This window comes from Plectrocnemia conspersa, unplaced genomic scaffold, assembly GCF_051122295.1.
Source record: "Plectrocnemia conspersa isolate PC_06_02 unplaced genomic scaffold, ASM5112229v1 ptg000010l, whole genome shotgun sequence".
Lineage (NCBI taxonomy): Eukaryota > Metazoa > Arthropoda > Insecta > Trichoptera > Polycentropodidae > Plectrocnemia > Plectrocnemia conspersa.
The window spans coordinates 25,846,651-25,863,053 of record NW_028277174.1 but is presented as its reverse complement, the minus strand read 5'-3'; the positions used below and the strand labels follow the sequence as shown (position 1 = coordinate 25,863,053).

The window sequence follows — 16,403 nt, the reverse complement described above, 5'->3', positions numbered from 1 at the left end:
AAAAAAAGTGTACGGAAATATGTTATTTAATAGGTTTAATAAGTTATGTATTTTATTAGTTACATGTACCATAAACATAGTAAAAGTATATGAAAGACCTTTTACTAACTGATAAATTTAGTAATAAAACACAAAAATTAAGAATTAGTTTAAAGGCAAAACACACAAAACACAAAAATTATATTACTATTTAATTTATACTTATTATTATTTAACTAGAAGAATTTAAGTTGTAGTTCAGAAATATAGGCAAATATGGGAAACAGTTCTAAATTAATATAAATAATAAATGAGTATTAAAATCAGATTGTATGTTATGATAATATTAAGGTATTTAGTATTTATATATAAGCTTAAAATTCAACCAATTCGGCAAATATTTGATAACTGATTTCGACGCAACGCTTAGGGGTTGTCCCGACAAAATAAATTGTTGTGTTTAAATAGCAATAAATGTTATGATTGAAAATATTATTTTATACAACATTTCTGTATATAGTAATATTTAAGATAATAATAAAACTCTTTGATAATAAATTATCTTGAGAGAATTAAAAATAGGAGAGCTAAATTCAAATTACTATTGATTTTTATATCTGCATTGTCATGTGTTGAATATTTTTTCAAGGAAAGTTATTATATATAGAAGGAAAATAAATTTACAAAACGCATGTCACACTACAAAATACATAATTATCATTATACTAATTCACAGGTAAGTCCCCTGTGGTTAAAACAATTTACATATACAAATTCATTTGAGTGTTATGATTTGTTTTGCTTTATTAATGTAATATAGAATGTCATGTTTTTCATTTTAGTCTCATTTAATAATTTATTACATATCAAGCATATACGCATATTATAGTGATGAGTAAATGACTATGTCTTATTCACAAGGTCGTTTAAGGATTATCACGAACTTGGATAAACGTTATTAATTATTAATATATTCCTGCGTCGTATCACATGTCTTGTTTATTGCATATATGTTTTAAGTTGCATTTTTAATTTATTCTTTGACGTATGAAATAATATCAGGGATTCAGGTTCCAGTAGAAAAAAATCTAGTTTCCAATGAGTCGTATATATAATTTTACAAAGATGTTCTATTAAACATCAACAGTCAAGGACTACCAGTGATGACTAAAACTTGCCTTCAAAATGTCAAGTTCAATGGCAATTAAAAAATATATTGTTGTTCATTAAACATTATCGATAGTAAATAAAAAAAATATAAACATTGCGGACGACCGTAAAGGAAAAGTCTTTGGGTCATAAATTAATATGTATTTGATTAATGACATACTTAGACTTTAACATCTTTTTTTACAATTCTAATAGTTAAGGTGAACATTTAATTAAAAAGCAATATTATTTAAAAATACCGTATTATAATAATACTATTGTGTTAAAAATACAAGTTGCAAACATTGGTTTTTAACTTGACTAATTTATACATATGGAATTTTTATTTTATTTTTTACCTTAAACAATTATTTATTTATATATTTGCTTGTTTTATTTACTATTTCAATAAACATAATAATATTAATTTTATATAATAGGTGCATAATTTGATTTCCAAGTTATTGATCAATTAAAATTTTAATAAATAATTTTTTAATAAAAGCGGTAGTATCCGTTTACAGACGAATTTCAATACAACCATGATCTAGGTGTAGTGTATTATTATTGAAAGAATTTTATTAGTTCAATGACAAATAAATTCGAAAGGATCATTATAATGCTTCAAAGTGATAGTTGATTGAATAATTTATTTTGAATGCTTAATAATTAATTTATACTATATTTAAATTGTTGTATATCAAGCAATAATATTAACTTAGCAAATCAATAAATATTCACATTTTACCAAAAAATTTAGATAGATGGAGCTTAATGAAAATAAATATTAAATATATTCACAATCAATACAAAGATGGTGCTGAAAAAATATATTAATAAAAGTACTTGTAGTTTTATTTAGAAATATTTGTTTAGAAAAATATGTTGAATTCACTTTTAAAACTCGAGTACTTCATATTTATATTAGTGATTTTTTTATTTTAAAAATTTATAACAGAATAGTTAATATAAATATTGATAATTTAGTAAATAAATAAATTAAATATTAACATATTACAATGAATTTTACTGAGTTTGTCGTTACTTTGTGAGAGTATTTGAAGTTAAATTTGTGTCACTCGTGATTATAAAAATTAGCTGGATAATTTCCTTAAGTATATTTATTATTCATCTCCTTATCAAATTTTAATAAAGAAGTTGAGAATGATCTCGTTTTTCTTTATAAATATCTATGTACGCAACTCATACATTTAAATTCTGTTAGTAGTAGTATGCGTGAGTCATATAGAATGCGTTCACCCCTCATTTGACCTTCGGAAAACCCTTTCATATTTCATTATATGTAAAAATATTCCGTTTGTTAGAGCATACGCCTACAAAGCTCGTATTAGTGGGTGGTAAAATTTTAAATTTAAAATGGCTTCGCGCAGTTGTTTACTTTTTCAAATCGATAAAATTTTCTCCTTTCAATATATACAAGTAATTTAAGCATTATAATAACACTACAACCATACAAAAATATGTTGCATGGAGAAATAATTCTCCGGATTTATTTATTGTAAATATTGTATTGCAACATGACGTTAGTGAGAGTAAAGTAGTGAAACACCTGACTGAAATTGTAGTGACTCATACACAACACCAGTTAAGAGACACGGCACACGCGCGTCCGAACTCCTGAGAACCATGTCCACAAACCTAGAAGCCGCGGAGAAGCACGCCGCATTCCTACGACCCTTTTTAACGTGCGATGTGAGTTTACGGTTTACGCCCACAACTATGTATATTACGCGGTATAAAATCAGACAATCAACGCTCGGATAACTACTTTTTCTCTAAAAAAATCACCCAACGTATATATGTATATATATACTAGGAAAGAATATCTAAAATCTGAACACAGTATTTAATAAATAAACATATTTAAATTAGTAATAGCAATCACAGGAAGAAAAAAGTTATGATTAATTTTTTTGAAAAAAAATTGTGCCCTCAAATTATTGACATTTAAAATTCGACATTCGAAAGAGAAATTTTTAATTCATAATGATCTGCGGTGATTTTATTATATATTATTTTATCTAATATATTATATGTATTGATAATATCTAATATAGCATTCTTAACTATTGTAGGCGTTCAACGAAACTTTTGAGAGTTCTCTCTCAAGAAGCGGTATTACAGAGATTTAACCCGAAAAAGGTATGCCGAAACTTTCTATACCACAGTTACTATAGAATATTTGATCTATACAAAAATATCTTGATTTAAAATTATAATTTTACCATTTTAGGCATTCAACGAAGCGGCTGTGGAACTTAACCCTTTAATGCTACCGGCTTAATTTACTTAGCGACACCTTTTGGAAAATTGTACAATAAACGCTACCGTGACACAATTCAGAGTTCATTTGTCGCCCTTTATGATCGAAGCTGCCTTTGTTTTTGATCCGCCAGAGGATATTTTGCTATTTCGCCCCATCCCTTTAACGACCCCTATAAAACAGGTATTGACGATCTAATCAACGAAGCGTGTGTGTACACGCGACGGTTAATGACAATACTTATCTGTGTACTAAAGGTGATATCGTAAAACTATACTCGGAGCTAAGTGCTAATTTAATAGTGCGCCTCACCGACGATTAAGCGACATTACCATTCGAATCGTTCAGCGTTATTGCAATTAACGATGTCGTTAAAAACGATCGATTTGAAATAGATGTGAAAGTCGTAATTGAATCGCATTTAGAACATTGATAATACGTTAAGATAAGATAGGGTATGGATCAACTGTTGATTCAGGGTTCCAAAAGCGGTCCAAAACATTGAAATTGCCCGAATAAGTAGTAGTTTAAACATTGATTTTCTTTCAATATGGGCAATCTTTATTCTAATACATGTTTATATAATATAACTAAACATACATATATAATATATAATATTTAAATATATTTTTTATTCCGTATAGATTTTTCTTAAGCAATTTATTAAGAATTTATGATTGATATAGTATTAAAATATTTTAAGGTAAAAGTCAGCTGTTATAAAATCCTAATGCAAAATTTTTGGTATTGTGAATTAATTTATAATAATACCAAAATTTCATATATAATTGCTTTCTAAAATTTTTAATTATTTTATTTTATAGTATTAGTTAACTAATATATATTATTAGTTAACTAAATAAATTAAATTGAACAAAAAATTAATTCTAGGCAAATAAAAAAATTTAATAATTTTTATTTAAATTAATTAATGAGATTTAAGTGACTTGATTTGTTGTGAATGGTTTGATCCAAGTATGGTTGAACTTTCGTTGATTCCAAGTCGGAAGCGAAGTGGTAAAAGTTATGATTTAGGTATATATATATGGTGAAAGTTAATAGCGGAATGAATGAATTCAGTACACCCCTTGAGAATTGAGGGAAGTATTTCTAAGACAAATTACCATTGGCTGCTAGAGAAAATAAAAAACAACCGTTTTAATGCCAATCCCAAATCTTTTCTATAGATGCTTTTATTCTTTTTGATTCATTGCATATGCTTTGACTAATCTGCACAAATTTTTTTTACAGAGGTATCCCATTTCAAAAAATAAGCTCAATTTTTTTGTTATGGCAAGAGTGGCTTTGCCACCGATGCTTATGATTTAATAGCACAATATTCAAATTCTTACTCCTTACTAAATTGAACTAAAAGTCTTTCGACTGTTTTGCTGATTTATTCAATTTATTGGGCTGTTCAATTCTTGAATTAAAGAGTAGTTCAATTGATAAGCCCGACAAGCTACGTCTTATTTCATAGAAACAATATGATAATACCATTTCATGCATGAAATTCATAAATATATCGCTAAAAATCTGTCATCTGGCAAGCGCTGTGCAATTAAATAAATATGTTACAATCACGGCGTTTTTCTTACAAAGTGTCAATTGAAGATGCTTCAAAGAGATGTAGCATTTAAAATTGTAGACAATATAATCAAAACTATAAATTATGAGTGTGCCAGTAAGTTTTTGGTTATATGAATAATATATCACAGTTATTCTAAAAAAATTACTATTGACTTTACAGGATATGATATTAAAAGACAAACATGCATACCAAAGTTAATTAAACATATTACAATGCTAGTAATAATGAAAAATCTCGTATTAGTGTGAACAAAATGTTACATTTTACCCACTATATAGTATCGTTTACAGCTAATTTACAGAAACAATTATAGATCTAATAATATTTACGTATAGCAAACAATTAAAATATGACATATTGCGACAATTTTGAAGAAGATGAAGAGATGCCAATCTACGTATTTAATCCTCTATAGTAACTTCCGTCAATTTTGTTCTTCGGTTGTCGCTTAAATTTAATTTATGGATTATATGTTTAATGTTTAACTCTTGATAAAAGTCTTATTGTTTTTAAATATTTTTGAGAAGCAATGATGAAACAATTTGATGACCTATATGGCTACAACGTAGAATTGGTATATATAAACAAAGAGTGAATCTTCCCATATTGAAGTCACTGTCAGCAAGTAATGTCTTTTTATAAAGAACATACTTCATAAGTTTGATGTAACTGAATAGCTTGAATATGGCTATTCCTAAAGAGGAAAGATGACACAGAAAAAAAAATTGATTAAAAACCATGACGCATACATATTTTGCCACATAGGAATTAAAAATAAGCCACTCTTAGATATTTTGGATAACGATTATTCTAGGTATGCAATCACATATTTATAATCATTGTAAAATGTCTGTCAAGAAACTATGCATATGTATATTGCGAGTCGTCACTCGGAACGGAACGATGTAGGTGAATTTTAATGCTGCAATAATGGTTTTAATTTATTTAGCTGAAACCAAGCTCCTTTAGCTAAATAACCGACTGCATCACAATCATTGTCACGCGATCGTAGTAAAATATAGTGTCCCCAAATATCAGTAGATAAAAAAATACGTATTATTAGCATTTATAACCTCAATATTGATACGTACTAAATATATATTACATGCTCACGTTTAAAACATACCTAGGTTATTTTTAAACGTTCAGTCAAATTTAACGTACATGTGCATAAAATCGGAAGCAATGCTAATGTTTATGTAATATAAAAAGGAAAAACTCACTTTTCGACCTCGGAGCCCGTCGCCGGGAATTAAAAATTTGAAGATTTCATTAGGAAGATTGTTTATCTAATGTAATGAATGTATTCTGCATTAAATCGGAAGCAATGATAATATTTATGTTTTATAAAAGGGAAAACTCACTTTTCGGCCTCGGAGCCTATCGCCGGGAATTCAAAATTTGAAGATTTCATTACGAATATTGTTTTATGATTGTTATCAATGTATTCTTCTAATCCTTAACACATTATGTATATATTTAATTTTCATAGTTATAACACACCTAGTTAATTTGCAATCCGATTATTTATATTCAGTCAAATGGAACAACGCACATGACGAATTGATGAAAATTATTGTCACGTAACAAAATTTTATTTATAAATAATAATGATGTACAACTGTTGTCATGTTACTGTCGGCCATTTTGTTTTATATTTGAACGCTTATTTTTCATTGGTCGAAACAACAGAATGCAATATCGGCGGCACGAAAATCAATTCAATTTTTATTTTTATTATTCAAATTAAGTATATTTCCTTTGTTTACGTGTATTATTATTATACACCGTTCATACAAAGCGATACAATTTACAGAGTATAAGATTGAGCATATAATGTTTCATTTTAAGTTATACGCGTCCGGAAGCGGAAGAGAGCCAGAAAATACATGGAGCCAAATCAGGTGAATACTGAGTGTAGCTGAGCACTACGATTACATTATTGCCCATTATCATGCAACAACGACCAACTGCCATGGGTTCGGTTTTTGGTCGAACCAGAAGAGCAAGCGCAAAAAAATTTTTGTTGGTGAATATCAAAACCATAACCTGCAAAACGCATGCCACAACTAAGTGACGGAGATATGACTAGTCTTAGTGGATTTGCGACAGACGGTGTAAGCTAACCTTGATACAATATAATTTTAATTGTATTTGTAATACTGTTATATTATTGTAATATATGTAGGTCTAAGTATGTTACTCTCTTATGAATTTTATTACAACTGTCACATAATATTGTACTGGAATTCTTTTAGTGCTGTAGGTTGTTATGCAATATTTATATAATTCTAATCAATATTCATTAATCAAAACCTGTTATGGTGCTTCCTCTATGTTTACTCATTTCTCATGATGTGAGGCTGGAATCTTTATTCTGCGATTTGATATACAGAATTAAATCCCTCGATCTGATTGCATATCTCTCAACGTTTGAGTATCGTTCTTTGTCTTAGGGTATATTTAAGTAGACATTTTTAGAAATTTAAAGCATAAGTTTTATGAAAGACCTACAGTACCCATAAAATACAGTATTATATTATAAACATAATTATCTTGAAAGGTATACACATTTTTATTTTTAAGATCGCCAAAATATCGATTTTCATTGAAAATTAGACTTTACGTCTTTGGTCTAGTTTAGCTTTCTATTTATACCGACTTGGTCATATCGATGACCTAATAAGATTTAGATAGTAGCTGTCTACCGTTTGTTGGTAGTGAAATAATGTACAATGCTTCGTTAGAATTTATTGACTATACACGCATATAACAAAAGTCTCTTTGAACTATTGTTAAAAAAATCAAGGCTGCCAGCACAGCTTAATAAAAAAAAGCTCCGGATATTTGTATTTTTGAGAGCTTTTCAAAAATCAAAGCTTTGGTTCAGCAAATAATCCGACGTCGATCGACCACACACGTTCTGCAAAGTTTGCCACAGACATACGAAACGTGTGTGGTTCGCTTTATTGCAGAAACAATGCCTTTCGCGTCTGCTTTGTTTTGACTCTTCTGAAAAAAATACTGTATTTTTATTTTTAAAAAAAAATGAAATAAAATGGTACGTTTGCTCGAAAGGATATTTTTTCAAGTTGAAAATAAACCGTCGATTGTTGTGTTGAATTATACATAGTAGCGCTTTGGTTGAATTTCAGTATAGTGATACAATGTGAGTGCTTACAAATATTTGGAAATGTGAGGATAATTAATAAACGTTGCGAGGAAAAGCATGCTTTATTTTTATTTTGAGAGTTGGGTAAAGCGCTTTACTTTAAATACTTCAATGGTAAATGTATACCAATAAATTTATCTACTTTTAATTAAATAAAATATCAAGCAAATTTAAAGGTAAATTATTATTGATTTACCATTAAAAAAAATAATAAATACCTAATTCTAAATTTTTGTCTTATTAAAGCAACCATTTTAAAATACAACGATAGCAAAATTTGTTTTTTTATATTTTTTAAGGTACAGTAGATACTTATTCACTGCAAGAAGAATCATTGACTGTCGAGAAGAATCAGTTGAAAAGAAATTAACGCAATTCGTATTGCTCGTATTGCAAGACATCATTGATTTATCAAATCAGGATCGATCATTTTTTACTCGTATTGCAAAACGCTCGTAAACAAAGTTAGTCGCAATTCGAGGTTCTACTGTAATTTAATTGTGTAGTACAACAAATGGCTTAAAAACCAAGCAATATTTATTTTTTATTAATATAAAATATGATACAAGTTGCATAACGTTTATATAGTATTTCCCCATATTTTTATTATTCCTTAAATTAAAAGCTTTTAGTACTATTTTAATGATGTTGAGATGTATTATTTTTATTGCCATAAAAATAATACATTACACATCAGCAAAATTATTTTAAATAAACAATATATTTTTAATCATATTTTAATAATAAAAAATCAATAAATTTTCTTTACTAAACACTTCGCATAATTATCTTCACGCAAATTATTTAAAATTGCTTGAATTGGATAATATAATTACAATCTTTAGAAAAGAGTATACAATATATACTTTCCAGGCAAAATTAATATTTAAAATAATTAGCAACAAGAGCATTACCTTGAAATTCTACAGAATTTTAATAGGTATCAACCTTTAACGATTGCGTAAGCGACGACTAAAATTCAACAACTACTTTTTGATCTTATACATTTCGCGGAATAATAATACTAAAAATACGTTTTCAAGTAAATGCTCATTTTACTTCAATGAAAATTCTGCGGCTAAATATTCTTAGTATTTTTAATAAATCGTTATACTGTAGCATAGTAAAGGGTATCGCATTCGTCAAAGTAGTTACTCTATTATAAATTTATAAATATGTGTAATGCATACGACAGTTAATTGTGGTTATTAAAAATTATAAAATCTAACCCAGCTATAAATTAATTTAATAGTGAACTACTTATATAAAATCTATGATGTTTTTACTCTTTTTTAAAAAATAAAATTAGTGGTGTTTAAAAAAAGTCGTACATTAATTGCGGATATATTTTTATTTAATAAGATATTCAAACAGTTATAGTATTGAATTACTTTTTGATTTCAATTGGTAAAATGGTCGGCAATTTAACTTCATCAATCTTCACAGGATCAACTACGTGCATAGTGGATACAACTTCAGTCTTGTGTTCCATTTCTGGCACTTTCAGCCCAACGACTGTCGCTGGAAGCGTAACAACATTCGGCTTTTCTTCGTGAACTTCAGAAGGAACTGTAGTTTCAACTTTTTCTCCTGGTAATTGAATGACGAATCTTTCGGTTTCGATTATTATTGGCACTGGTTCATAGAATCGTTCATCTACCCGCGGAAAAACCATGGGCGGAGAAAATGGATCATCTAATCTATGGATCCAAAAGTCTCTATCGAAGGGGCGGGGTATGAAGTCCATTTCTGGAATGCGAATTTCGTCAACTCTTTTGTCGAAGGGATAATGCGGGAAATCGAATCTCCTTGGTATTATAAATCTGGCGAGCGGGTCCATATGCCTGTGCATATCTGGCATAGTTGGGAAAGCGTGTCTTAATGGATGAAGTAAGGTCGGAAAATATCGGAGGTCGTATAATGGAATTGGATGGCAATTAGCCCCAAAGGCGAAGAGCAAGAACACAGCTATAATCTGAAATTAAAAAATATATATGATAATAATTTATTATATAAATTAAGCATGTTCTGAAATACATATAAGAATGGCCATTTATTAACAGTGAACATTTGAAAATGAATAACATATAAGTGATTTGATTATTGATCCTCAAGTCCTGGATCTTAATGTTTTTAAATTTCTATCATGTCTAGGAGATCAAAATTAATGATTAATATATAATTAAACTTCCGATCGATCATCACAGATAAAGCTTACTTATATTTTCTTAATCTTGCATATGAATATTGTGATGATTAATAAAAATCTAGCTAGATCCTTAATATGTATTAAAAAAAATTCAAATCAAGCTTTTGGATATTAATAAATTTTGTAAATTTTCGAAGAAAAAGCAAAAACTAAATACTAATTAAGAAAATAGTGCATCATCAGCTATTAAAAATCGATCGCCATTTTTAAATATAAAACTGAACTTATATTTAAAGTTTGTTGACTATCATGACATTTAATGATTTCTACATTAAAAATGTATATCACTTTAAAATAATTTATATTTTTATGCATTTGTATGATTAAATATTATACAAAGTACAAATTTAGTTCATTTAAAGTCAAGGTTCTTGCTAAAAATAATATTTTTCTTAATATTATATAATGGTATCATTTCCGGATTAAAAATGCTCAATATTTGCCCTTAAAATTATCATAAATATGTAAACTATCTCTGAAATATTTTGTTCAAATTATGTGAAGTTTTTATTAAATAAATTTTACAAATACCTTTTAAGCGTAGATATTATTTCGTTTGGATTACACTTGAAACTTTTCTGCCACTTAGCTATGATTTATACGTAAAGTAATTTTATCAAGATTTAAATTTTTTTATTTACAAAATTTGTAACAAATGGCAAATAATATATAGTATCGCATAAATAATTTAATATATAATACTAAAAAACCGCATTATAAATTAGGAAAAATTCAAGTGGTAGATTAAAAATTATTATTATTTCAAATAAATTAAGTCATTGAATTTTTGTAATCTTTGTAAAAAAAATGCATAATAGCTACACGTGAATACGTGATATTTGAGCTGTAAAAATAATAGGACGGACTAGTACAAAAAAGTAAATTCATTATTATAAAAAAAAAAATATTTAAAAAATCGTAATAATTATTTGAAGCCTAAAAATAAGATTTAATGAAGTTTAATAACATATACACTGTGACGTAGTAAATAGTAAAAAATTAAGTATTGCATACTAGTCGTATAATTTCATATATATACAATACATTTTAGAATTTTTTTTTAAATTATTATTATTTTAACTAAATTAGATTATTAAATATTTGTGGCAAAAAATAAAATTTATTCTTAATTAAAAACTGAAAATAGCTAAGAAGCAAAATATTTTATAAAAATGATAAAAACGACTAAAACATAATTAAATTCAAAACAACAAAAAAAAAACCATAGATCAGAAAATAATTAAACATTATATTTTACTATTTTAAAACTTAAGAAATTACTATTTTTATTAAATTTTTTTAAAAATATTATGTTAAACATAAAACTAAGATTTAAAATGGTTTACCATGTAGCTTGTAATACATTAAACTGTAAAAATGACAACAAAAGTAAAAAAGCTTATTATTTTATAAAACTGACAAAAACGACTTCATAAATAACAAAAAAAAACTTAAATCAAAAAATAATTGAACATTATATTTTTCTATTAATACTCAAGAAATTACTTTTTTTATTAAAAAAAATTGTAAATATTATGTTAAACATAAAACTAAGATTTAAAAGGGTTTACTATGAAGTTTGTAAAATAATAAGCTGTAAAAATTGAAAAAAAAAATTTAAAAGTACAAAACTAATATTTAAAACAATACCTAAAAAGTATGTTTTCTTCTTTCAAAATCAAAATCATAATGTTAAGACAAAAACTAAGAATTGAAAGAGTTTAACATATACTTTTCAATATAGTGAACGTCAAAATCATTGAGTCAAAGCATAAGTTACAAACATTTGCATAACTTTTATTTTTTATTGAGTTGTATGTATAACATTTGTGGCAAACTAGTGCAAAACTATTTTATGTTTAAATGTATTATAAGCAAAAAGTACATTTTTTTAAATTTATGGCTGATCATCTCTTTTCAAATTAGTCTACATTATATGACATTCCATGCAGATGACATAGTACAATTACAATAGATTCTTACCTTCATGTTGATTTCTTGTACTCACTTTGGCGAGTCCAATTCAACTGATTTACGGTTCGAAAAATTTAGAATATATAGGCGCATTTTTCATTATCTCAAATAGTCAGTGATCTTCCATTATTGACCATTATTTTGGATAGGGATAATTACGCCTCATAAGACTGCTACGTGAGACAATTTGAGATAAATTTTATACCCTTGAGGCGTTTCATCAAGCTGTTATCTTTGTTTGTGTAGTGCTAATTGGACGTCTTATTTCAAATGCATAAGAATATCTTAGAAATTTAATTAAATTTTCTAGGTAAAGTGTACAATAAACAGCATTTTAATAGCATTGTAAGTATATTATAAAAATAACTTTTATATTATATTAAATACTAGGAGTATTATATTGGCTTAAAATGAGTAATTACTAGGTAAACAATTTGTTTACTATATGTATTGAGTTGAGTCACGATTCATTAACCGTGAATAATTGTATTTTTCAGGTTTTGTTTGTTATATGACTCGCCAGATAGTTGACCCGTCGTTAGGTTGTGGAATTTTTGTCACCGGTCCAATTCTCACGTATTAGATGATTTTATTTTTATTTAATGCGCATATTTTCATTTTTTTATACCATATAATGATAAATTGAATGTCAACTCAAACGTTCAATAGTAGCGGTGAAAGGCTGGGGTCATAGAAATTCGCTCAAAAGGAAAATTGGCGACAAGGTAATACTTTATAAATAAATCTCATATGCAACCTTTTGAAGTGAAGCAATAAAGATTACAAAGTATGAAAACCATATTAACATAACACACATTGAAAATGCAATTTTTTATCATATTATAGTTTTCAAATATAATTAGTGTTTCTAGTTGGAAAATTGCAAACTTTAAAACCAAAAACTTATCAATATTTAAAATTTAAAAGTCGACATTTATTGAGATAAATGTGGTTTTTATTATACAGCAGATGATAAATTTGACTGAAATATACTGCACAGGTAAATTTGATATTGTAACAACATATTTTTTCCAATATACATATGACGATGATGGATGTCTTACGACAATCTTGATAAATTATTTCAGCGAGATTGAGCCATTTGGCACACTATTCGTTTTTTTTTATAGAACAATTACTTTCCTTATTATTTTTAGGCTTTCTCGTCCGCATTTTTTATTATTCACTTTTAGGTAATCATTTTTTTGGTGATAAAAAAGAGTCGTATTCTGTGTACCAGACAAACATAATCTAGCGTCTCTAAGATAATATTTTGACTAAATTTAGAATAAGTTGTTTTAGAAAGACTTGATGATATTCAAAAAATGCGTCGTTACATAATTATTGAATATTTATTAAAAAATAATAATTTATGTGTCACATATCGCATGATAATATTATTTAGTTTTATTATGTTTGTATATTGATTTAAGTACAATATATAAACTAATTAAAGTGCAAAGTATATTTAACTTTTATATCTATAATATGTATATTTTATTTTAAAATATATCATATTTATTTTTAATATGATATGAAGTATTCATAAAATAACAATAATAAATATCTTCACAAACATATACATATACAATAGACCCCCCAATTACACGGTACATTGGGGGCGTGCTATTTGGGTGCCCGTTACATTATGTGTGAGCGAGCCAAAGGGAAGATATCTATTATTATTTATTTTATTAATTTATTAACTAATTTTCACATCAAACAAATTTTAACTAATCATAAATATAATATATAAAATAAACAGAAAAACCTTAAAGACTTCGTGCATCAAGAAAAAAATATTTAAATTTATTTATTAATGCACGAAGATGTTTTTTATTCCATTTAGGAAACCTGTACAGTTTTATTTTTGCAGTTTATCCTACAAATAATATTATACAAATTCACACCTCCACCCTCACTCACCACACGCGCCTGATTCGTATTGCAAAAAATATTTTTTAGTCCCCCAACTACACGCACCCAAATAACACGTTTCCAATTTACTGTGCATTACATTAAAATTGCGTTTACTACTTCACGATAATTCAGTGGAACTCGTAGCAAGTGAACCTACTCCAAGTTCCGACCAAAACGACATTAAAAATAACGAGGAAGCAGCTGCTTTTGAGTAAAACTAGGTCCACGCACGAAGTCCAAAATCAAAGAGTTTAACTCAGTTTAACAATTTGGAGACGTGACACAGATACTGCTACAATAATAACACGCACATATATTAGCATAATAAATACTAATAATTATTATTATAAAAAAAGCGACCATAATATTAAAATACAACATACATAAATATACAATCTCTTGATATAAATGTTAAGCTTTACATTAACTAAAAACTCTTAAATTCGACTCAGGTAGCATATTATATAATATATAATACTAGTGCTTTACTATCACCTCTGACGAAAATTCAGGTATAATTTAATTTATGTATATGTTTTGTTACGCAAATTACCTGTTGTCTTTTAAAGTTTGATAAATATTCTAAAGCTCTATAATTCACCAACGACGTTATAAGCTATAAATAATTGCGTTGACCTTAAAATTCTATACTTTTGTATTGTCTCTATGAATTTCATAACACCAAAGCTGACCGTTCTGCTCAATATTTAAAATATCTGTATTTTTTCATCTTCAAAGTGTTTCTAGCATTAGGTTCTAAAATAAACTTTTATTAATATCATAATACTAAGATATCAGTATGAATTGTGTTTATCGTTAGTTGCGAGTAAAAGTTGAATTTAAAGTTTCTAAACTAATTTACTATTCAATTTTTTTTGGATGTTTAATTTATAAAATACATATATGTCTGTAACATATTATACTATCTGTTATTATCAATTAGGTGGATTTAAATATGCATGTTTTTATAAGATACAACAATATTTTGTAGCATTTCATAAACAATAATACTATTATAGTTTTTGTATTCGTATATAATAGCTGTTTCAATTGGGTAAGTTTCTAAGTTTTCGCTTTTACTTAAATAAAAAAATATATATGAGTGTTATGGAATGTATAATAACAAGTGCGGTGTTACCAAATATCCATCTGCTACAGTCTTATGAGGTAAAAAAACTCTTATAAGAAAATATTTGATTTAATTCTACCCCCAAATCGTCACAATCAGTCAAAGCTTCGAGAGTGGTCAGAGAAAAATAACACTTTCTTATATTTACTAGATTATAAAAGTTTCAATTGTTCTATTCCATGTTCATTTTCAACGGAAATCTTCATTAAAAGTTTGACACACGGATTGTTCAAATACAGCATCATCAAAAATCAATCAGAGCTACGGCAAAGCATCAATTGCCTAAAAAGCAGCTGCTTCCCTTTTCACGTCAACCCTGGTCAACAACAAGAGCAATTTTATTAATTTTTAATAGCTAAAAACTTGCATAATTTAATTGCAGCATTTTAATTTTACAATTGTTAATGAATTATCAAAACACTACAACTATTTACTTATTGTTTCAATTATTTTAAGTACATACATGAATAAATTATAAAAAAAAGGAATATACTATACATTTTTAAAAAATCCCTCTTTGGCGATACATAATTTGATATACGAGTTAGAATAAATAATAGTATTTTAAGTTATTTTCATTAAACTAAATTAATTATTATATTTGCATATCTGTTATGCAGATAAATATTTCCTAGCTATGCTTTTGACATATTTCTAATTAAATTTTAAATCAAATCATAACCAACGATTTCTATTTGACTGTATACCAGACGCTTTATTGAAAAATTAATGTTATTCTAATAAAATTAAATAATGTAATATACCGAAATATTTATAAAATAATTTTAATTAAAATTATTTATATAATACTAAACTAAACGTTAACGGCATGCTAGAGAACAATTTATTATCTAACTTTGCTATGATGTTTAACTAGCCAAGTAACAACAAAATTATAATGTTGAGCGATCATCTTGCGCTTTCATTCAACTTTGTCAGGTAACTTCGCGCAACTTTTTTTTAAAGGCGTTTGCATAAAATTTTCCTTCGCGAGTT

At 27.0% G+C, this 16,403-nt stretch overlaps 1 protein-coding gene across 1 annotated transcript; it reads right to left on the bottom strand.

Annotated features, from left to right (window-relative positions):
• Positions 1-9,562: 9,562 nt before the first annotated feature.
• Positions 9,563-12,473, bottom strand: LOC148231157 (uncharacterized). The gene is made up of 2 exons (XM_088195902.1): positions 12,368-12,473; positions 9,563-10,150 (listed from the first exon to the last, which is right to left on the bottom strand). Exons 1-2 carry the CDS (start codon positions 12,371-12,373, stop codon positions 9,563-9,565), a joined length of 594 nt encoding a protein of 197 aa, XP_088052028.1. The 5' UTR covers positions 12,374-12,473.
• Between the last annotated feature and the right edge of the window lie 3,930 nt (positions 12,474-16,403).